Below are 20,079 nucleotides of genomic sequence, written 5' to 3' on the forward strand. Positions count from 1 at the left end.
TACATGTTAGAGAATGATATTATTAGACATTCTAACTCGAATTGGAGTTCGCCATGTGTTATGGTGCCAAAACCAGATGGTAGTATTAGGTTTTGTACGGACTATAGGAAGGTGAATGCTGTAACGAAAACAGATGCATATCCAATTCCTAGAGTAGATGATTGTATAGATAAAGTTGGAAAAGCAAAGTTCCTTACAAAGATTGATTTACTGAAAGGGTATTGGTGTGTTCCATTAACGGACAGAGGTAGAGAGATTTCTGCATTTGTAACTCCATCTGGGTTATATGAGTATAATGTTCTTCCATTTGGGATGAAGAATGCCCCAGGTACTTTCCAGAGGATGATTAACTCTGTGATTCAGGGATTGAAAGATACTGATACTTATATTGATGATTTAGTGACAAGAAATGATACTTGGGAAGCACACATAATTGCAGTGGAGAAATTGTTTGAAAGGCTTTCAAAAGCTAACTTAACTATTAATTTAGCTAAGAGTGAATTTGGACATGCCACTGTGACTTACCTTGGTTATGTTGTGGGTCAAGGTAAGGTAGCTCCTGTTCAGGCAAAAGTTCAGGTAATTTTAGAGATTCCCACTCCGATGGGGAAAAAAACTCTCAGAAGATTTTTGGGAATGGTAGGATATTATCGAAAATTTTGTAAGAATTTTGCTAATGTTGCCCTTCCATTAACTAATCTTCTGCAGAAGAATGTGAAGTTTGTGTGGACAGTGCCTTGTCAAGAAGCATTTGAAAAATTGAAAACAATGATATGTCAACAACCTGTGCTTAAGGCACCTGACTTTGAAAAACCTTTTTCATTAGCTGTAGATGCTAGTGATGAGGCTGCGGGAGCAGTATTGATGCAAAGGAATGAGGGTGATGAGGTTGATCATCCAGTAGCTTACTTTTCTAAGAAATTTAATAAGCATCAAAGAAACTATTCGACAATAGAGAAAGAATTGTTATCTCTTGTTTTAGCTTTAGAATATTTTGAGGTATATGTTGGTACAACTCAGAAACCACTTATTGTTTACACTGATCATAATCCATTAGTTTTTCTGAGTAAGATGAAAAACAAAAACAGAAAATTATTAAATTGGAGTTTGATGTTACAAGAGTACAATATTGTGATAACTCACGTTAAAGGTAAAGATAATGTGGTTGCTGATTGTCTATCTCGATGTTGAATGTACAATGTAATTTTTTTTTATGGAGTGGTTTTTTTTCCAATTGTAACACTCCTACTGTATTGTATGTTGTAAGATGTTATATGATGGTATTGTATATTGTGTATGTTATAATTTATACCTTTGTTTTTCTTGTAAGTAATTGTTAAAATTTTTGTTCTTGTCAGACCAAAAATGTTTTTTTTGGAGGGAGGTGTTACGTACCCGTGACACGTGACTGGGGTTGAAGTTATACTGGACTTGAGGTAATGGTCTTGTGATGGTGGAGTGATGTCATTTTTCTGCCAGTAGAGGTCATGTGACAGGTTTTTTTTTACACAGGTTATAAAAGGAAGACCCACCCTGTGGGGTGGGGCAGTTCGTGGCTGGATTTGCCATGTTGACTTCATGCCACTGCGTGATTTAATGTGATGACGCAGTTTAGTTGGAAAATGAAGTTTTAGCTATTGCCTAAAGTTTAAAAGGGTCATTGCCAGCAGTTTCTTACAATACTGCTAGTGGAGAGTGAAGATAAAAGTTTAGGAAGTTAAAGATCGAGGAGAATCGAATTTCGACGGTGGAAAGTTCGACCTTGTGTGATCCTCATTCGGAAGGATTTCGTTGACTGTTCTCGTGTTAATCTCTGCTGGGATAGCAGGAGATTAAGGACAGAGTGTGGAAGGAAAGGTCAGTGCCTTTAAACCGTTACGTTTCATAAAAATTCTACGTGGGAAGAGTTCGACGCCGGGGATCGAAGGACAACGACGTGGGAGAGAATTTAAATCGCCTTAAAAAGTCTCTCCTTTTAAATGGACTGTGAGCATTTTGAACTTTCGGCATACCGCTTTAAAGAACTGTTTTTTTTCAATACCGCTTTAAGAACTGTTAGAGCTGCATCGCTTTAAGAACTGTGAAGTTGCCGCACAGCAGCTGTTTTCCGGTTACGTTAGTGTTTGTTTACTTTTGGGGGGGTTTGTTTTCAGTGTTTAATAAACGTGTTATTTGTTATAAAAACCCTTGCCTAACTCGCATATATTTATTGTTGCCTGAATACGTAACACGGGTCATATTCTGCCTGGAGGTCGGTCACCAGTGGAGTGCCTCAGAGATCTGTTCTGGGACCCCTACTCTTTGTGATTTGTATAAATGACCTGCATGAGGAAGTGGAGGGATGGGTTAGGAAATTTGCTGATGACACAAAGGTTGGAGGTGTTGTGGGATAGTGTGGAGGGCTGTCAGAGGTTACAGCGGGACAGTGATAGGATGCAAAGCTGGGCTGAGAAGTGGCAGATGGAGTGCAACCCAGACAAGTGTGAGGTGGTTCATTTTGGTAGGTCAAATATGATGGCAGAATATAGCATTAATAGTAAGATTCTTGGCAGTGTGGAGGATCACAGGGTTCTTGGGGTCTGAGTCCATAGGGCACTCAAAGCTGTTACACAGGTTGACTCTGTGGTTAAGAAGGCATACTGTGTATTGGCCTTCATCAATTGTAGGATTGAGTTTAAGAGCCGAGAGGTAATGTTGCAGCTATATAGGACCCTGGTCAGACCCCACTCAGAGTACAGGTAGCCCCGAGTCACGAACGTCCGACTAACGGACAACTCGTACTTATGAACCAAGGAAGGAGAATGCCGGCTGCCATTTTAAGTTGTTGCCTTTGACACTGTGTTGAGTGTTTAACTTTGTATTTGGCTTAAATTTTTCTTAGTAAGATTCACCCCTCCCCACCCCCACCCCCCCCCCCCAGTTCTGATCGGCTGGTGGCGCAGTCAGATCAGCACTGGGCTAGAGAACGGAGGTTCCCGAGTTCGATTTAGTGACAGACTGCTCCCGTGCCGGGTTGATGCCGATTCAGTGACTCCCGTACCATCCGTGCCGGGTTGATGTCGAGCTCGCAACTCGACATCGTAAAAAAAAAAACCACTGCCAACTCCAGTTTAAATTCCCACACGGAATATTGTGGAGGATCAAATACCCAAACCCAGCACAGCCCCCACTTGTCCCATTTAACCTGTCTCAGTGAGGTGCAGTTTAGGACCCGAGGAATTCAGTGCTGTGGTCCTTAGGACCCAGCGGACCTTGGAAGCCAGCGCAGGTCAGGACCCGCCGCCCGCAGTGTTTCTGTTCCATTGATGGGAAGCGATCACAATTGAAAATAAAGTGGAAATAATAAAGTGTCTGGAAAGAGGTGAAACACCATCGGTCATTGGAAAAGCGTTAGGCTACAGTCGGTCAACGATCGGAACAATTTTAAAGGATAACGGATAAAGTGAGAATAATGGAGCATGTGAAAAGCCCTGCCCCAATGAAAGCTACAATTATTACTAAGCAATGTAGTGGTTTAATTATTGGAATACATACATTTCTTAAGTGTTTTATATGCTTAGGAAGGTAAAATATATACTATATACTAAGACAAACGTTTGACTGACGCTAAATAATACCAGATGTACTTGTTCCCAGTTATGTACAAATCCGACTTAAAGACGGACTCAGGAACTGAAATCGTATGTAACCCAGGGACTGCCTGTACTGTACTCAATTCTGGTTGCCTCACTACAGGAAGGATATGGAAACCATAGAAAGGGTGCAGAGGAGATTTACAAGGATGTTGCCCAGATTGGGGAGCATGCCTTATGAGAATAGGTTGAGTGAACTCGGCCTTTTCTCCTTGGAGCAATGGAAAATGAGAGGTGACCTGATAGAGGTGTTCAAGATAATGAGAGGCATTGATCATGTGGATAGTTAGAGGATTTTCCCCAGGGCTGAAATGGCTAGCACGAGAGGACATAGTTTTAAGGTGCTTGGAAGAAGGCACAGAGGAGATGTCAGGGGTAAGTTGCTTTTTTTTGCGTAGAGAGTGGTGTGTGGAATAGGCTGCCGGTGGCAGTGGAGGCGGAAACGATAGGGTCTTTTAAGACTCCTGGATGGCTACATGGAGCTTAGAAAAAGCTATGGGTAAAGCCTAGGTAGTTGTAAAGTAGGGACATGTTCAGCACAATTTTGTGGGCCGAAGGGCCTGTATTATGCTGTAGGTTTTCTATGTTTCTATAAAAGCAAGGATATAATACTGAAGTCTTAAGGCATTCGTTACACTGTAGTTGGAGTATTGTGAGCAGTTTTGGGGCCCTTATCTAAGATGTGCTGGAATTAGAGAGGGTCTCACAAAGGCTCATGAGAATGATTCCTGGAATGAAATTGTTAGCATAAGGAACATTTAAGGGCTCTGGGCCTGTATTCACTGGAGCTTAGTAGAATGAGGGAGGATCTCATTGAAACCTATTGAACATTGAAATGCTCAGATGATGTGGCTGTGGCGAGGATGTTTTCTATAGTCGGTGACCCTAGGGACCAGAGGGCACATCCTCAGAATACAGAGACATCCATTTAGAATGGAGATGAAGAATTTCTTTAGCCAGAAGGTGATGAATCAGTGGATTTCATTGCCACAGATGCTGGTGGAGGCAAAATCATTGAATACATTTAAAGCAAAGGTTGACAGGTTCTTGACAAGAGAAGTCAGGAGAATGGAATTGAGAGGGATAATAAATCAGCCATGATGGAATGGTGGAGCAGACTCAACATGTCCAATGGCCTAATTCTGCTCTTACGTCTTATGGTGGTATAATAACTAAATAGTAAAGAAATAATACTGAGGTTTAATATGTGAAGGTATCGCAGAGCTTCAACTTTACTAGAAGCTTGCGCAAGCTTCAAGTGAAGTTGAAGCTCTGTGATACTTTCACCGTAATGGAACTTGCGCTGTTCCCAGAACAGATCCTCTGATATGATAATGCCAAGGAATTTAAAGTTACCGACTCCACCCCCTCCAAACTCTAGGGCTCAGAGCCCTAGTTTCTTCCTCCTGCAGTCAATGATAACTTTTTGGTTTTGCTGACATTCATGGAGAGGTCATTGTTAAGGCACCATTCAACCAGATTTTCAGTCTCCCTTCTATATGCCACATTTGTCACCACCTTTGATTCGGCTATCAACAGTGGTGTTGTCAGTAAACTTAAATATGGTATTGGAGATACATTTAGCCATAGTCACTACAAAATATATTTCTGTATACACAATAACTGATGGACTTATCAGAGGCAACATTAACCCAAACAAAATTAACAGTATTAACCACATATTAAACCCCGTATTGCCACAAGGTTCCTTAGTTTTTTTTGTATTCTCTCAGGCATAGGAAAATAATCACGACCTCCACAATAACAAGTAATCAAATGAAATCATAATATTTCTACTATACAAATTTCAGCACAATACAACTGCTTTAGAAAATAAAAGGTTCCCATTTATCTGGATGCAAATACACTTAATTCCATTACCTGCCCATGAAAAGCATGTAACCAGATGCCTAGATTTTTTTTGGCCAAAAAACTCAGTAACTTGTAAACAATTCCTTCCCAATATACTACATTTCTCTCTTTTCATCCTTTTCCTTATCAAATTAATTAAGTTTGTCAAAAGATTTAATGACAAACAATACTGTGACATTGAAATTGTTGTTGGGTAATTTAGGTACCTGTGGGATATAGGGCTCATCCTGGGCACAGTGGTAACTTTGAAGCAATGCTTGCAGCTGTAATGAATTCAACTTAAAACAGGTGTTGTTGATGTTTGAAACGTCTTCTGCCAAGTATTTGTCCATTGTTAGCAATGTAGTTGCCTAAAAAAGTAACAGGCAAGTTCAAACACATGCAGCAAAATTTATATTTGTTTTTCCCTATTATGATGAGATTCTTTCATGAACTTTCAGTGGCAAAGTAAAAAATTCAAAGCTCAAAATACAGATGTTTTGAAATTATTTATGTGAATTACAAAAGTTTTTTGATCCTTCCAGTAATGTTAGTTTCCTATTTCACTGCTTTACAACTTTTGATAAAGGCACTATCACACTTCTTCCATGCTGCCATACTTACCCATATTTAAATAAATTTTTTGCACTGTTTAATGGGTCTGATCATGCCAATTTTTTTTTTAATTGCACACCAAAATCTTCCCCACTGATGGCAATGTTATGCAGGACCTTGGGCACTTCATTGCAGATCTGTCTTTGAGGAATATCGTTCTTTGTTAAAGTTCCTTCCCTATGTTTCGTGGAAAGTTTCAATGTATTGAAGGACCAGCGGGGGAACTAAAAATTACTCAGTTGAATGTATAAACAATTCATGACACAGCATTCTTATTAATAATACCTTAATCTTATTGAACTATTTAAAGAAATTAAATGTATGGCTTTATTCTCGTAAAATAGTGGAATGGAGGGTGATTGCAGAAAACTTGATCTACACCAGGGAAATTCTAATACAAAATATATTGCCACAGATGCTGAGTTCAGCTAAGGGTCAAATCAGAATTAGAAATGAAGGCAGTCAACCTACCCATCACACCCAGTTCCAAATGGGCAATTAATTACAATTTACAGATTTCTCGGTCTGCGATCTTAGTGGTTATGCCACAACCAACTGTAAAATTTGAAGATTCTGCCTTGTATCCTTTCTAGATGCAAGTCCCTAATTTTTAAATGTGAAGGATGTTTCCTCAACTCCCCTCAAATCCTACTGCCAATTTTCAGAAATCAACATTCACTGCTTACTGTTTTTTCAAAATTAGTTAAGCACTTCCTATTTAACACCCAGAACCTCAATATCATTGATTGGATTTCCTCACCACATTCTCTGCTGTGAAGAAAACAATCCCAACCTTTCCTCCCAACTAATATTACTTCCTACACCCTGTCAGCATCCTTAGCTCCTCTGTAAATTCTTAAGTACCATCACTATTTATAATGTGGAGACCAGAAGTAAACACTGCAGTGTGGCTATAGTCTAATTAGTGTGTTAAGATTCCAGCATAAATCTCCCCATTCTTATATTCCATACTTCCATCAATAAAAGGGATCATGCTACATGCTGACACTTGTCCCCACAGTAAAAAAACAAATGTGCAATTGAATCCACAGCCAATGTTTTTTTATCATTTCCTATCCATAGCTCATAGTTTAAGTCCATCATTAATAGATAACTTGCTTAAACTCATTGCTACTGGTCATAAAACATTCATAGATTACATTTTGGGCCATTTTGAAGCAACCAGACACTATAAATCTCATGGAGTTTTGCTCTTCTGATCAGACTCTGAATCAGAATTCACATATATACAACATGAAATAAGTGATTGCAATCAAGAAACTATCACAACAGCAGTGATTATGGCATATCAAACATTAGAATTGATTTGAAGGTCTATTTGGCCAATATGGGAGTGGTGATATTTGATGGTACATAGAAAATTGTTGCTCTCAAACAGCACATAAAATCTATGTTAGTATACAGTGCTACCTTTGAATCATGGGTGTTTAAAATGTTATTGTATTAACTTAAAGGCTAATTGAAAATAATGCTGCATACCATATTGGTGGTTAGACATCCAAGGTACATTTCACAACCAAAGACTTAATTTTCCAAGGACTGGTGTAAAAATGGGCATGAAATTGACAGATGTTTGGTTTTAAACAGTTTAATTGTGCCTTGCCACCCAGCCCATGCAGGAAATATTAAACATATCACATACTTTTATTATTTTAAACAGCTCAATTATTAGAAACTTATTAACTGATATTTTTAACAGTATAAAAAGTTATTTGAAATACAGTAATAATTTTTAATACTGACTAACTGGGCTGGAAAGAAACCAGTGCTGACTTACATGTTGTTTCACACAAGACAGTGTTGTCCAGTGTTGTAAATTTTCAAAACCTCTTCATTCAGAAATTTTCAAGGCTTCACCTTTGTAAACCAAGATTGATTCAATTCCAATTGGGTATCGTATCAGAAGTGTACTCTCAGAACCCAAATACTTAATTTAATTCTAATAGAGTGGTTCATCTAACAACATGTTGTACAATCATTCCCCTTTTACTGAACTATACCACTAAACAATTTGAAGAACAGGCCAACTTTCACTCATGGCATTAACTTTTTAACTACATTAAAAAATTCAATGACACACCCTTGAATATTAATACGCAGCAGCCTCTCCAGACTCTGGATTGAGGATTGCCAAACCTTATGTGGATTTTCTGGTGTAGTCTTTTTGTCATGTATTTTTGTGGTATCATTCTGGAGGAACGTTGTCTCATTTTTTAACTGCATTGCATTTGTGGTTTCTAAATGACAATAAACTGAATCTGAAATATTGACTGGGATGGAATTAAGAAACCATGGGAATAACACTGTCCACATGTCCCAGTAACTCACCTGTACTATTCTACTAAGGTGACAGTCCGCAGCCAGTTCCAAACCTTGTTTCTCAGCCCAAGCTTCAATATGACCAAGGTGTTGCCGGATGATAGCACCCCAATAATGAGAACAGAGGCACGAGTCTGGCTCTGTCACCAGTTTATTGAATAGCCACATATTAATAAAATGAAAGAGCTGAGAGAATAACTGGATAGTGAGGGCAGCATTGACACGACATCGTCGCAGCAAAGACATTGCTCCAGTCAGGGTATGCAAGACATCATCTAGAAAATAAAATGAGAAGCAGGTTAAGTAAGCTTTGTAAACTCTTCAGTAAACTGATTTTCAAGTTTTACTTTTCTCAGTTTAGCAGTAAACTTTCTACTTTAGTAAAATTTCTACAAATCTCTTCCTCGCTTTTTAAAATCCCTATCCTCACAATTTAAACCACTCTAAAATTTAGATGGGCAGATGCACACTGGATAAAAACAAGCTGATCATTCAATAACCACCGAGAAATGGCATTATTTCTATAGATAAGACAAATCTACAAAATGCCAATTTCAGCTGGCTGGGTAACAGTACCACATAAATTCTTAATTTGCCACCTGATTTTACACATCTCCATATTTATCTGTAATGGAAATATTTTGCAAACCAAATCTCAAGGCCCGTAGAAAAACTCAACACCCAAAAACAGAATACAACACAGAGACAGTACAACAATGAGATGGCTTCTCATGTATTACAGTCCTTCATGAAATTATTAGAGCACTGTACAGTCACAAATACAGTAGCCTCATAGTTAAGGTACATTTTTAGAAAGAGAATGCTGTATTATCTGAAGGGAAACAGCTGCAGATGAAAAGCTAGTAGTAAACACCTAGCTGAAAAGGGGCAGTCACAAGAATTTGAATTCTTGCTAGAAACTTTTTCAAAATGAGAAACGTAAACAAAATTACTGGAAATATTCAAGGTCTAGCAGCACCCAAGGAGGCAGAACAAAAATGTTTCTGATTGTTTACCTACTAGAACAAGATTCTAAAACATTAGCCTGTATTCTGCATTCGGTGGAAACATAACTCTTACAGATGACCTTGAAGAAAGCTGTTTGCAAAGAAACAATTTCTTACATGGATTTTGTCTTTCCCAACAATGACTGATGTCTTGCCATCAGTCACAGATCTCTGATACATTGATGCTATCAAGCTGGCAAAGCAGACACACCAAACAATGCTCATGGTCAATAAATAAAATTTATTTAATATTTAATTTAATTTAATTTAAAACAAAAACATTTACAGTCTATCTACAAAATAACTTACAGACCAATATTCTCATGGCAATGCACCCACACATCTATTTTCATATCAGTGGCAAACTTAGAAACTTTGTTTTGTTCCCTTGGGATACCTCAGTAGTTACATCCTTCTAGTGTGAAAAGAACCTATGCGGAATTTCATTTTTTTGCATTTTGATTTGGTTCAGGTTGCTTTCTCATTTAGTTCTGGTAAAAACACATACTTGTTTATTAAAATTTTTAATTCAAGGACTTCCAGCATTTGTAATAAACTGCAATAAAACTGTACATTTCTGATGCTGCCAAGTCTTGATTAAACCATGTTGTTTCATTCCTTAATGGGATTAAATTCCCTCATCTGAATTCATGACTAATTCATCATACTGATTTCTATTTAACTTTCTGCAGTCACATATACCTTTGCCTGAACTTCACTGACAGCAGACAATTGCTATTTCAGTGGGTTTGCAAGAACTAGCTACTGAACTCGCTGCCTTGTGCATTTCCTCACTACAGAAAGATTTGATTCGTAGTAGCTGCTTTGAAATTTAGTACACTCAAGGCTGATCTCCTAGCTAAGCATCTCTTTCCTGCACAAATCCCATAAATCTCAATTCTTTAATTACTAAAAAATTATCTGCCTGGTGCAAACTGAAATACTGCGAATTTCTTGGGTAGAGAAACTCAAAGGTTTTAGCACCTCCAAGGTGAATAAATTTCTTAACATGTGTATTGAATGACAATCTCATTTGAACCTGTGCCTCTATCATTCTAGATACTCCAGCCTGGGGAAACTTAAATATTTTATTCCTTTCCCCCAATGATTTATGCTTAAAACTTTTCTTCCCCCACCCCCCACCATGCTTAAACATTTCCTCAGTGGTCATCAACTACTTTGCTCCTTGAGACAGAGCGTAAGGACCAATGTTTAACATGCGTGAGTGAGATTGTATACATTATATAAAATATGCCCAATTTCAAGGAGACAAAAACAAACCCTTTAAGCATTATGAACACTGTACAGAAACCCCAAAATGTTTAATTTCACAAGTGTTCCTGGCAAATAAACAGTTGCAAATTATATTTTAGCAAAAGAAGATTTTGACTTCAAACCTATTTTGGGTCTTTGTGGGCTTGCTTCCTCAGGATCTTCAAGAAATGATGGCATATAATTGTTGAGATCAGATTGAAGACAGTGTACCAGGTATCTGCAACACAGAATTCATAATACACTTCATAATTCATAGTTTAAATATTTCAAATATTAAGGATTCTTAAATTTATGCAATACTTCTCATTCAAATAAGTATTTAAGTATTACAAATCTCTAATCATCCACAAATAACATTATTCTCCTGAAGAAATCCTGCAGATATTCAATAGCATCATACTTTTTCCACAAATCAACTCTGCAGGTAGCTCTTTTCACTGAGACTAAGTGAATTACTTCACTTCCCTATTTAAATGTTTACAACATTTGAGTAGTGAAAAGGCTCTGGAATATTTTGGTTCATATGTTTACCTTCTTAATTTTTTCCAATGATAAAGCTATTAAGCTAATAAATCTTGGAGCTGATTTGTAAACTCTGAAAATTTTTAATCAGTTAAGTCATTTTGAAGTCTTTTCCCAAGCAACTTTAATTTGCTTTATAAGATATTTCAAGACAAGAATAGTGTATCAAATGCCCTTTAATCCAAATTAGTTTATAAATACAACAGTTATGATTTATGAAGTTCAATGCTACTGAGACCTCCATTGGTCAGAGTTGACCGTGGGTCTTGTGTCCTAGCTGTCTAGATATGCAAGCCTGGGCAGTACAATATGAAGACCAAGCATCTGCCCATGTAGAAAGGTCTCTCTCTCCACACATCTGATGAACCAAAAGGAAAGCCAGGTACAGTTTGGTACCAGCAGCGTTGCAGGAGTTGCCAGTCAGCATTGAACTCAATGTAGAACTGTCTTAGAGACTCCAGCTTTGGAATTTTCCTTCCCTATGAGTGGGTATTAGCCACAAGGCAGCAAAAATTTGAGATCAGTGTTTTCCTAGGTGAGCTGCCAACCACGGCTGGCTGACGAGCCCCATTTGCCCAAAATGACTGCTGTTTAAAGGCACCAAAAACCTGCCTTTTCCCTTTTCCTGTCAGTAGAAATGGTTCCACTGGGCTTAGAAGCTAAGCCACAAATGAAGGCTAGTTACAAAAAAAATGCACCAGTCACAAATACTTAAAATTTGAGCAGGCACTTCTGCTGTTTTTTGAGGGAGTTAATATTAAAATGACTAGACTCAAGAAAATACACTGTTTTTAATTTGGCCCTAAAGCTAAACCACCAATGCATTAGGTGAATTTCTTGCAGTTAGGAAACTTTGTAAAAAAGTTTAGAAGTGAAATGTTACAATTAAAATCCATATTTGATGCTGAATGCATATATAATGGTATATCAAGCACACTGCTATTGCTTGTGCTCAAGTCCAAGTTTGATAGCCATTCTAAATTTTTGGATATCTGAGTACTGGATAGTTTTTTGCCTAACTGATTACCTCCAATATAGCATTAACTTTTATTTTTAATGCTATATATAAAAAAATCTAAGACCGCATTTGTGGGTACACGTGGATTCTAATTAATAAATAGGGTAGATAATTAATTTTCCTCCCCATGGTAGAGATATCAAAACAAGAGGCCATAGGTTTAAGAAGCAAAGAAGAAATTTTAAAGGGAATCTGCAGAGCATGATGCTGTACAAGGTTTTTATTTATTTATATATGTAAAATGATTGTGCCAAAGGTGGTGGAACCAAATACCTTTGATGCATTTAAGAGGCACTTACACACTTAAATAGGCAAGTTATAGATGGATATGATCCTAATATGCGAAAATGGGGAAAATTGGTAAAATATGTGTACCAAGCAGCATTTTACTCTAGTTAACAAAGAAGCTAAAATTTATCCAATTATATTGCACAAAATGATATAACTCAGAAGGAAAAGAAGTATTCAGATTAGTTTAAGCTCAGAAGTGCGACAAGTTTCATAAAATAAAAACACGAGCTGGTTTAAAAATGCAATCTGCTAATGACTGGTAAAATATTTTACACCAACAGTAAAATTGACAAGGTTTTCCAAGAAGTTGTCACTCACAGCTAAGTATTATATTCTGACTATCTTTTCTGCAGCTTTTAATTTGGCATTGACGATAACTTATAAAAGCAATCTAAAGCTGTCATACATCAATGACAAAAAAAGAACAACATGGTTTATGTTTACTGGGCATTTCAAGTGTAAATAACTACATTAAAAACTTTATATCATAGCTGTTTGACATCAAATCAAAGAAATATTTTTGAGGAGGACTATGTGAACACTGGAAAAGGGAACTGTGACAAGTCAAACAATAGAATCAGTCAATTTCGTCTAAGTGTTTAGCAAAAAGAAAATATAGCCAAGCACCACAGACATTGCCTTTTAATTATCATACTTGAAAGCCATTTGCACCAAATGAGCCAAAACATCCTGTGCATCCAGGGTGATCCGACTCAGATCGCGGTCTTGTTTGATAAAGTTGAGAAGCTCTGATGCATTTGCCATCCAAAAGGCTAGAGCACCTGCAATATTCTTCTGCTTCTGTAAAGAAAAAAGAAACCAGAGGATCTTTCTCAGTTCTACATAATCACCAGTCAGTAATGCAGCCCTTAAAGGCAGGAACCAATATAGGCAATACTAAACAAGGCTGACAAAAGAACAAGGCCACAGACATGAAGCAAAAGAACTTGGGCTGACTCTGGACATCACCACAGAAAAGTGCATTAAGCAGATAAAATGAAATGCCAACATAGTTGTGCCATCAAGTTTTAGTGCTGCATGTTCCAGTTACTAAATGAGTGTTATGTACCATTCAATCCAGCCGTTGAATTTGTTGTTTCTGATATGAAGAAGCATGAGAAACTGAGCTAAGCTGACTGCTGGGAATATTTCCCAGCAACATGTCCTACCTGTTCATACTGTGCTATATCCTGCAGGAAAGGGAACAGGAATCAGGCAAAATAGAAAAAAAAACAGTCACGATGTACACAAATAATGATTAATACAACACAAACATTCCATAAAATCAAATGCACTTATAAAATTACAATGACAACAACCAAAAATACACATCTCAGCTAGTATGGTTGAATAAACTTTCACTAAAAGGTTTGTTTTAAGTTTGTCACAATGATGTTTTTGATGGTGGATTGAGGAGCAGTAAATGCAGCAGAAGAGGATCACCACTTTTCATTCTACAAACTTAAAAGTTTTGTGAAAATCCCTTTGAGCTGCAATGTGAATTTTAGATATGCAAAGTCTATTTTTGCCATTAACAGATTCCAGAGCAAACTGACAAAATGAAGCCAAGTGATGGACAAGTTACCAAACTACCTTTCCTACAGGATTTATGTCAAATAAAAAATAGAGTTGGACAGTATTAAAAGTGAAGTTCTGCCCACAATTTAAATCTCTACACATTAATAAGGAATTTAAAAGGGAATATAAAAGCATTTTGTAGCAATGGTTAAAAACAATTCCATGGAAGTACCTTGTTAGATCTTAAAAAACACTTGTTTTCACATGCACAAGACTAACCAGCAGCTTTTCTCCATGCTTTAAGTCCAACAAGTTGATATAGTATATAAATTACAACCCATCCATGAACAACCTGGCAGGTTTACACAAAATTTTCTACAGATGGACAGATCAAATTAGCTCCATACAATAGAGAACCTGTACTCTGTTATAACTTTCCACTATTTCATAAACTCCCCTGGCATGACAAAATAACGTCTAATTATTGGAGAGTCTAATAATTGGAGAGTTTAACAACAGCCATCTTTGACTTCAGACAATGTCCATAAAACATATTCGCCCTTCTTGGAAGTTTTCATGTTTTATTGTTTTACAACATTGAATCACAGTGTATTTAGGTTGGCTTTAATGACACTGATAAACAGATTAAAACTCTTTCATGTCAAAGTGAAAACAGATCTCTACAAAGTGAACTAAATTAATTACAAATATAAAACAAAATAATTGTAAACACAAAATACTCTGCAGATGCTGGGGTCAAAGCAACATGCACAACATGCTGGAGGAACTGAGCAGGTCAGGCATCCATGGAAATGAACAGTCAACATTTCGGGCCGAGACCCTTCATCAGGACTAAAGAGTGAGGGGGGGGGGGGTGGGAAGAAGGCTGGTAGGTGCCAGGTGAAAAACCAGTAAGGGGAAAGATCAAGGGGTGGGGGAGGGGAGGGGAAGCAGGGGGATTGCATAAGTATTCACCCCCCCCCTTTCATATGACAATCCAAATCGTCACTGGTGCAGCCAATTGGTTTTAGAAGTCACATTCGTTAAATGGAGATCATCTGGGTACAGTCAAGGTATTTCAATTGATTGTAGCAAAATTAAACCTAAGGTCCAACCGCTGGTGAGTCAGTATGCAAAGGTTACACCAAGACAAAAGAACACTCCAAGCAACTCCACAAAAAGGTTATTGAAAAGCACAAGTTAGGAGATGGATCAAGTCACTGAATATCACTTTTTCAAGTCAATCATCAAGAAGTGGAAAGAATATGGCACAGCTGTGAATATGTCTAGAGTAGACTATCCTCAAAAACTGAGTGACCGTTGCAAGAAGGGGACTAGCAGGAGAGGCCAAGCAGTCCATGACAACTTTGGAGGAGTTACAAGCTTCAGTGGCCAAGATGGGAGATGCAACATGCAACAATTGTCGTCTGGGTGCTTCATCAGTCGCAGCATTATGGCAGTGTGGCAAAGAGAAAGCCACTGTTAAAAAAAACTCACATGAAATCTCAGTTAGAGTTTGCCAGAAGGCACGTAGAAGACACAAGTCAGCTAGAAGATGGTTCTACGTTCTGATGAAACCAAAATTGAGCATTTTGGTCATCAGACTAAATGTTATGTTTGGTACAAGCCAAACACTGCACGTCATCAAAAACACAACATGAAAACACATCATGCTGTGGGAATGCTTCACTGCAGCAGCCTGGAAGACTTATGAAGCTAGAGGGTAAAATGAATGCAGCAAAATACAGGGAAATCCTGGAGAAAAGCCTGATAGAGTCTGCAAGAGAATTGTCACTTGGGAGAAGATTTGTTTTCCCGCAAGCCAATGACCCCAAGCATAAAGTCAAAGCTACACAGGAATGGCTTAAAAACAAAGTAGTGGCCAAATCAGAGTCTACACCTCAATCCAATTGAGAATTTGTGACTGGGCTCAAAGGGGTGTTCACTCATGGTTCCCATGCAATCTGACAGAGCTTGAGCAGTTTTGTAAAGAAGAATGGGGAAAACTGCAGTGTCCAGATGTGTAAACTTGATAGAGACCTATCCAAAGAGACACAAGGCTGTAATTGCTGGCAAAGGTGAATCTACTAAATACTGACTTGAAGGGGGTGAATACTAATGGAATCAATTGTTTTGTGTTTGATATCTGTAATTAATTTAGATCACTTTCTACAGATCTGTTTTCACTTTGACACAAAAAGACTTTTCTGTAAATTAATGTCAAAGAAGCCAAATGAAATCCACTGTGATTCAATGCTGTAAAACAATAAAATATGAAAACTTCCAAGGGGATGAATACTTTTCATAGGAACTGTAAATTCCCCAAACTATAATCTCTCAGCAATCTTATTAAAACTACAACTTGGCTTGTGTTCACACCAGACCTAAAGTAATATGATCAAAACCTAATTGAAAACGACTAAGTAATAAAATGAGCAACACCAGGGGTCACTGCAATTTCAATTTGTTATCAAAACAGTAACAGGATGCACTCAGTGGTAGTTAACAAACAAACCAATTTTGAAATTAAATGGATGTAGTGTAGATCTGCACATTTGATTCTGTTTATCCATCTAATCTAACTCCTACTATTAATGGAGCACAATAGTTGAGGTAAATTAGTCAATTGGTTAATACAAAAACAAATCCCTTAATGGATTAATAAAGGATAAACTATGAGGATGCACTCAAATTCGTTTACATGAGGGCAATTTTGATTATACAGTAGGGATATTCATCATTTTAAAAATAACTGAATTAATAACACTGTTGAACTATTTTTAAGAACACTCCAAAGTAAAAAGCAGGGACTTAGTAAATTGAGACAAATTTCTCTCATTTCAGTCCCAGTGTCTTTGAACACTCTGTGGGTTTGTATCTATCTCTGTACGCACTGCTTGTCCAATAGATGAGAGAGATGGCAATAAATGGAAAGAGCAATTTAACATGAATGAATATGGTAGCAGGAGCCATACTGTGTACCAATACAGAAAGTTTGTTGCTCATGCTCTTCAAAAATAAAATGTTTTATGAAACCTGACACTCTAAATTGGTTTACCATTAACTGTAATTCAGAATTCTCCAGGATTTTTCTTTATAATGGACATGTACCAGTTCTTTTTTTGGGGCTTTTGTGGTGCATCACATGATGTACAGTTGCAAGAAAAAGCTTGTGAACCCTTTGCAGTTACCTGGTTTTCTGCATTAATTACTCAAACTCTGTGTGACCTTCATCCAAATCACAATAATAGACAAACACAATCTGCCTAAACTAATGAGATAAAAACTGTACTTCTTTTCATCAATACTGAGTACAGTATACCATTTAAACAATCACAGTCTCGGTTCAAAAAAAGAATGTTAACCCCTGGGGTAATACATTCTGTAAAAGCTATTTGAAGTCAGGTGTTCCGATTAATGAAATAAGACTGGATGTGTGGGTTGTAGAGGTATTTTGCCCTAGAAGACATGGAGTCAGGTTACTGGCAGAGCCTGCTTTTCTCAAAACCACGACTCGATCAAAACAACTTTCAGAGGACCTTAGAAGAAGAATTGTAAAGATGCAGGAAGTTGGAAAGGGTTACAAAAGCATTTCTAAAGATCTGTATGTTCATTAGTTCACAGTAAGAGAAACTGTCTGCAAATGGAGGAAATTCAGATTTGTTGTTATGAGTGGGTATCCTGCAAAGGTCACACCAAAAGCACAATGTACAATGCTAATGGTGAAAAAGAACCCAAGGGTAACAGCAAAAGACCTGCAGAAATCTCTAGAACTTTCCACTATAAGTAGAACAGTGAACAATGGTGTTCATGGAGGAAACCAGTGCTCTCCAAAAAAAATTGCTGCATGTCTTAAGTTTGCAAAAGACCACCTGGATGTTCCACAAAGCTTTGTGCCTCAGAGACTGGACAGCTTGTAATCGTTCAGCATACAAGGAATTCAAAATTGTATCAAGACATTTTACAGGAGAATGTCAGGGTAGTGGTCTGTCACCTGAAGCTTAATAGAAGTTGGATGATACAACAAGGCAATGATCTGAAACATAAGAGTAAATTAACAACAGAATGGTTTAAAAAAAAGAAAATTTGTGTTTTGGAGTGGCCAAGTCAGTGTCCAGACCTTAACCCAACTGATATGCTGTAGCATGACCTGAAGAGGGCTGTTTAAGCAAGTTATCCCAGAAATATTGATGAACTAAAATAGTTTTGTATGGAGGAATGGAATAAAAAATTCCTCCTCGCCGTGGTGCAAGTCTGATAAGCAGCTACAGGAAACATTTGGTGGAGGTTATTGCTACCAAAGGAGGGCCTACCCTTGTATTAAGTGCAAGGGTTCACATGCTTCTTCCAGCCTGGACTGTGAACAATTAATCAATGTGTTCAATAAAGACATCAAAAGTACAACTGTTTGTGTTATTGGTTTAGGCAGATTGTGTTTTTCTATTATTGTAACTTAGATGAAGATCAGACCATCTTTTATGAGTAATTAATGCATAAAAACAGATAACTGCAAAGGGTTCACAAACTTTTTCTTGCAACTTTGTTATAACTTGCCTTCACAAAAACCCAACTTGATTCATGACTTTTACAGCATTTATGTGAAATGCACCTACAAGAAACTTACCATATTCTCCAGATTTACTTCAGCGATTTTAATGTCAATTGATGAAATAATGTCATTTTAAAATATTTAAATGTTTAATACTAAACATTACAAGTCAAGCTACACAAGCCATTTCAATCCTCAGTATTACTCATACCAATGCTTGCATAAATCCAAATCACCCAAAGATGAACAAATTCTACAAAATACGTTCTTAAAATTAATGCAAGCATCAACGAATGTTAAAACTCACCTGAATAACTCCTTCCATCATGCTAACCATCTTGTTAACTATTGCAATAACTTTATGTGCACGTTCTGATGGGCTCATATCAGGCCGATAATGACTGGACAGGACATATCGACAAGTCATATACAATACATATGTGGGAGAGAGTTTGAAGTGGATAGTGGAACTATTAGTATAATTAACAACAGCTGATAGGAAGGCATCTTCAGCTGCAAAACAAAGAAGCATAGTTACCATCTAACCTATTACATAGAATATAGAACAGTACAGCACAGGAACAAGCCCTTCGGCCCACAAAGTGTCAAATTACATTTGCAATTAAATGCTTAACTAATCCTTTCTACTTACACAACATCCATTACTCACCATTCTCTGCACATGTGTGCCTAGTTAAAAGCCTCTTAAATACCCTACTGCCATCTATATTTTTTTTTTGCACAGTGGTAAAGCTTGCCCCACGTATGTCCTTTGAACTTAGCCCCTCTTGCCTTAAATGCATGCTTTTTTTCGTCCTGACGAAGGGTCTCAGCCCGAAACATTGACAGTGCTTCTCCTATAGATGCTGCCTGGCCTGCTGTGTTCCACCAGTTTTGTGTGTGTTATTGTAAAAACTCAACTACCTTTTATAACTTGACACAAAACTCATTAATTTTAAATAATAGAACTATTTTATTTTTGGAAAATTAACAAATAATGCTAACTGGAAATCCTGTTTATTGGCTGAATATTGGAATAAAACACCATGGAGATCATTTAAAATTCATAAACCTGCAGTGCATACTACGACATCCACTAACAACAGATATAATAGTACTTACAACTTTCTCTGAACTCTATTGTGGCTGGCAGAGTCATCTCTTGACCTTGAATAATATCTTGTGCTCTGCAAGCAAAATAAAATGTATTTTCAACAAATGTACTTGTAGTTTATCCCATGTCAACAGATGCTGACCGCTCCAGTGACTATTCAACCACAGAATGAAAATCAATTGCAGAACCAATTTAGTAAACTACGATAATGACGTAGACAAACCAAGTCTATGTGACACAAATATTAAATTTCAGCATAGTACTATTTAAGCTTTCATCCCCAAGCTGCATGGGTGCCTTCTCTTAATGTCACTACAATAATAAGTTTAAAACCAGAACAGAATTTG

The 20,079-nt window shown here is 37.4% G+C and overlaps 1 protein-coding gene across 6 annotated transcripts in view; it reads right to left on the reverse strand.

The window, feature by feature from the left end:
- afdna (afadin, adherens junction formation factor a) overlaps positions 1–20,079 on the reverse strand; it is a 230,143-nt gene that overhangs the window by 82,608 nt on the left and 127,456 nt on the right. For 4 of the 6 annotated variants that reach the window (XM_073051634.1, XM_073051633.1, XM_073051630.1 and 1 more), the window contains exons 13-19: positions 19,741–19,805; positions 18,926–19,131; positions 13,721–13,741; positions 13,207–13,352; positions 10,843–10,937; positions 8,448–8,713; positions 5,711–5,854 (exon numbers count right to left, since the gene is read on the reverse strand). In XM_073051634.1, coding sequence (XP_072907735.1) covers positions 5,711–5,854; positions 8,448–8,713; positions 10,843–10,937; positions 13,207–13,352; positions 13,721–13,741; positions 18,926–19,131; positions 19,741–19,805 — 943 coding nt within the window. The remainder of the gene's footprint in view (positions 1–5,710; positions 5,855–8,447; positions 8,714–10,842; positions 10,938–13,206; positions 13,353–13,720; positions 13,742–18,925; positions 19,132–19,740; positions 19,806–20,079) is intronic. The other 2 variants (XM_073051631.1, XM_073051635.1) reach the window with 1 other exon arrangement.

Source organism: Hemitrygon akajei, chromosome 7, assembly GCF_048418815.1.
Source record: "Hemitrygon akajei chromosome 7, sHemAka1.3, whole genome shotgun sequence".
Classification (NCBI taxonomy): Eukaryota; Metazoa; Chordata; class Chondrichthyes; order Myliobatiformes; family Dasyatidae; genus Hemitrygon; species Hemitrygon akajei.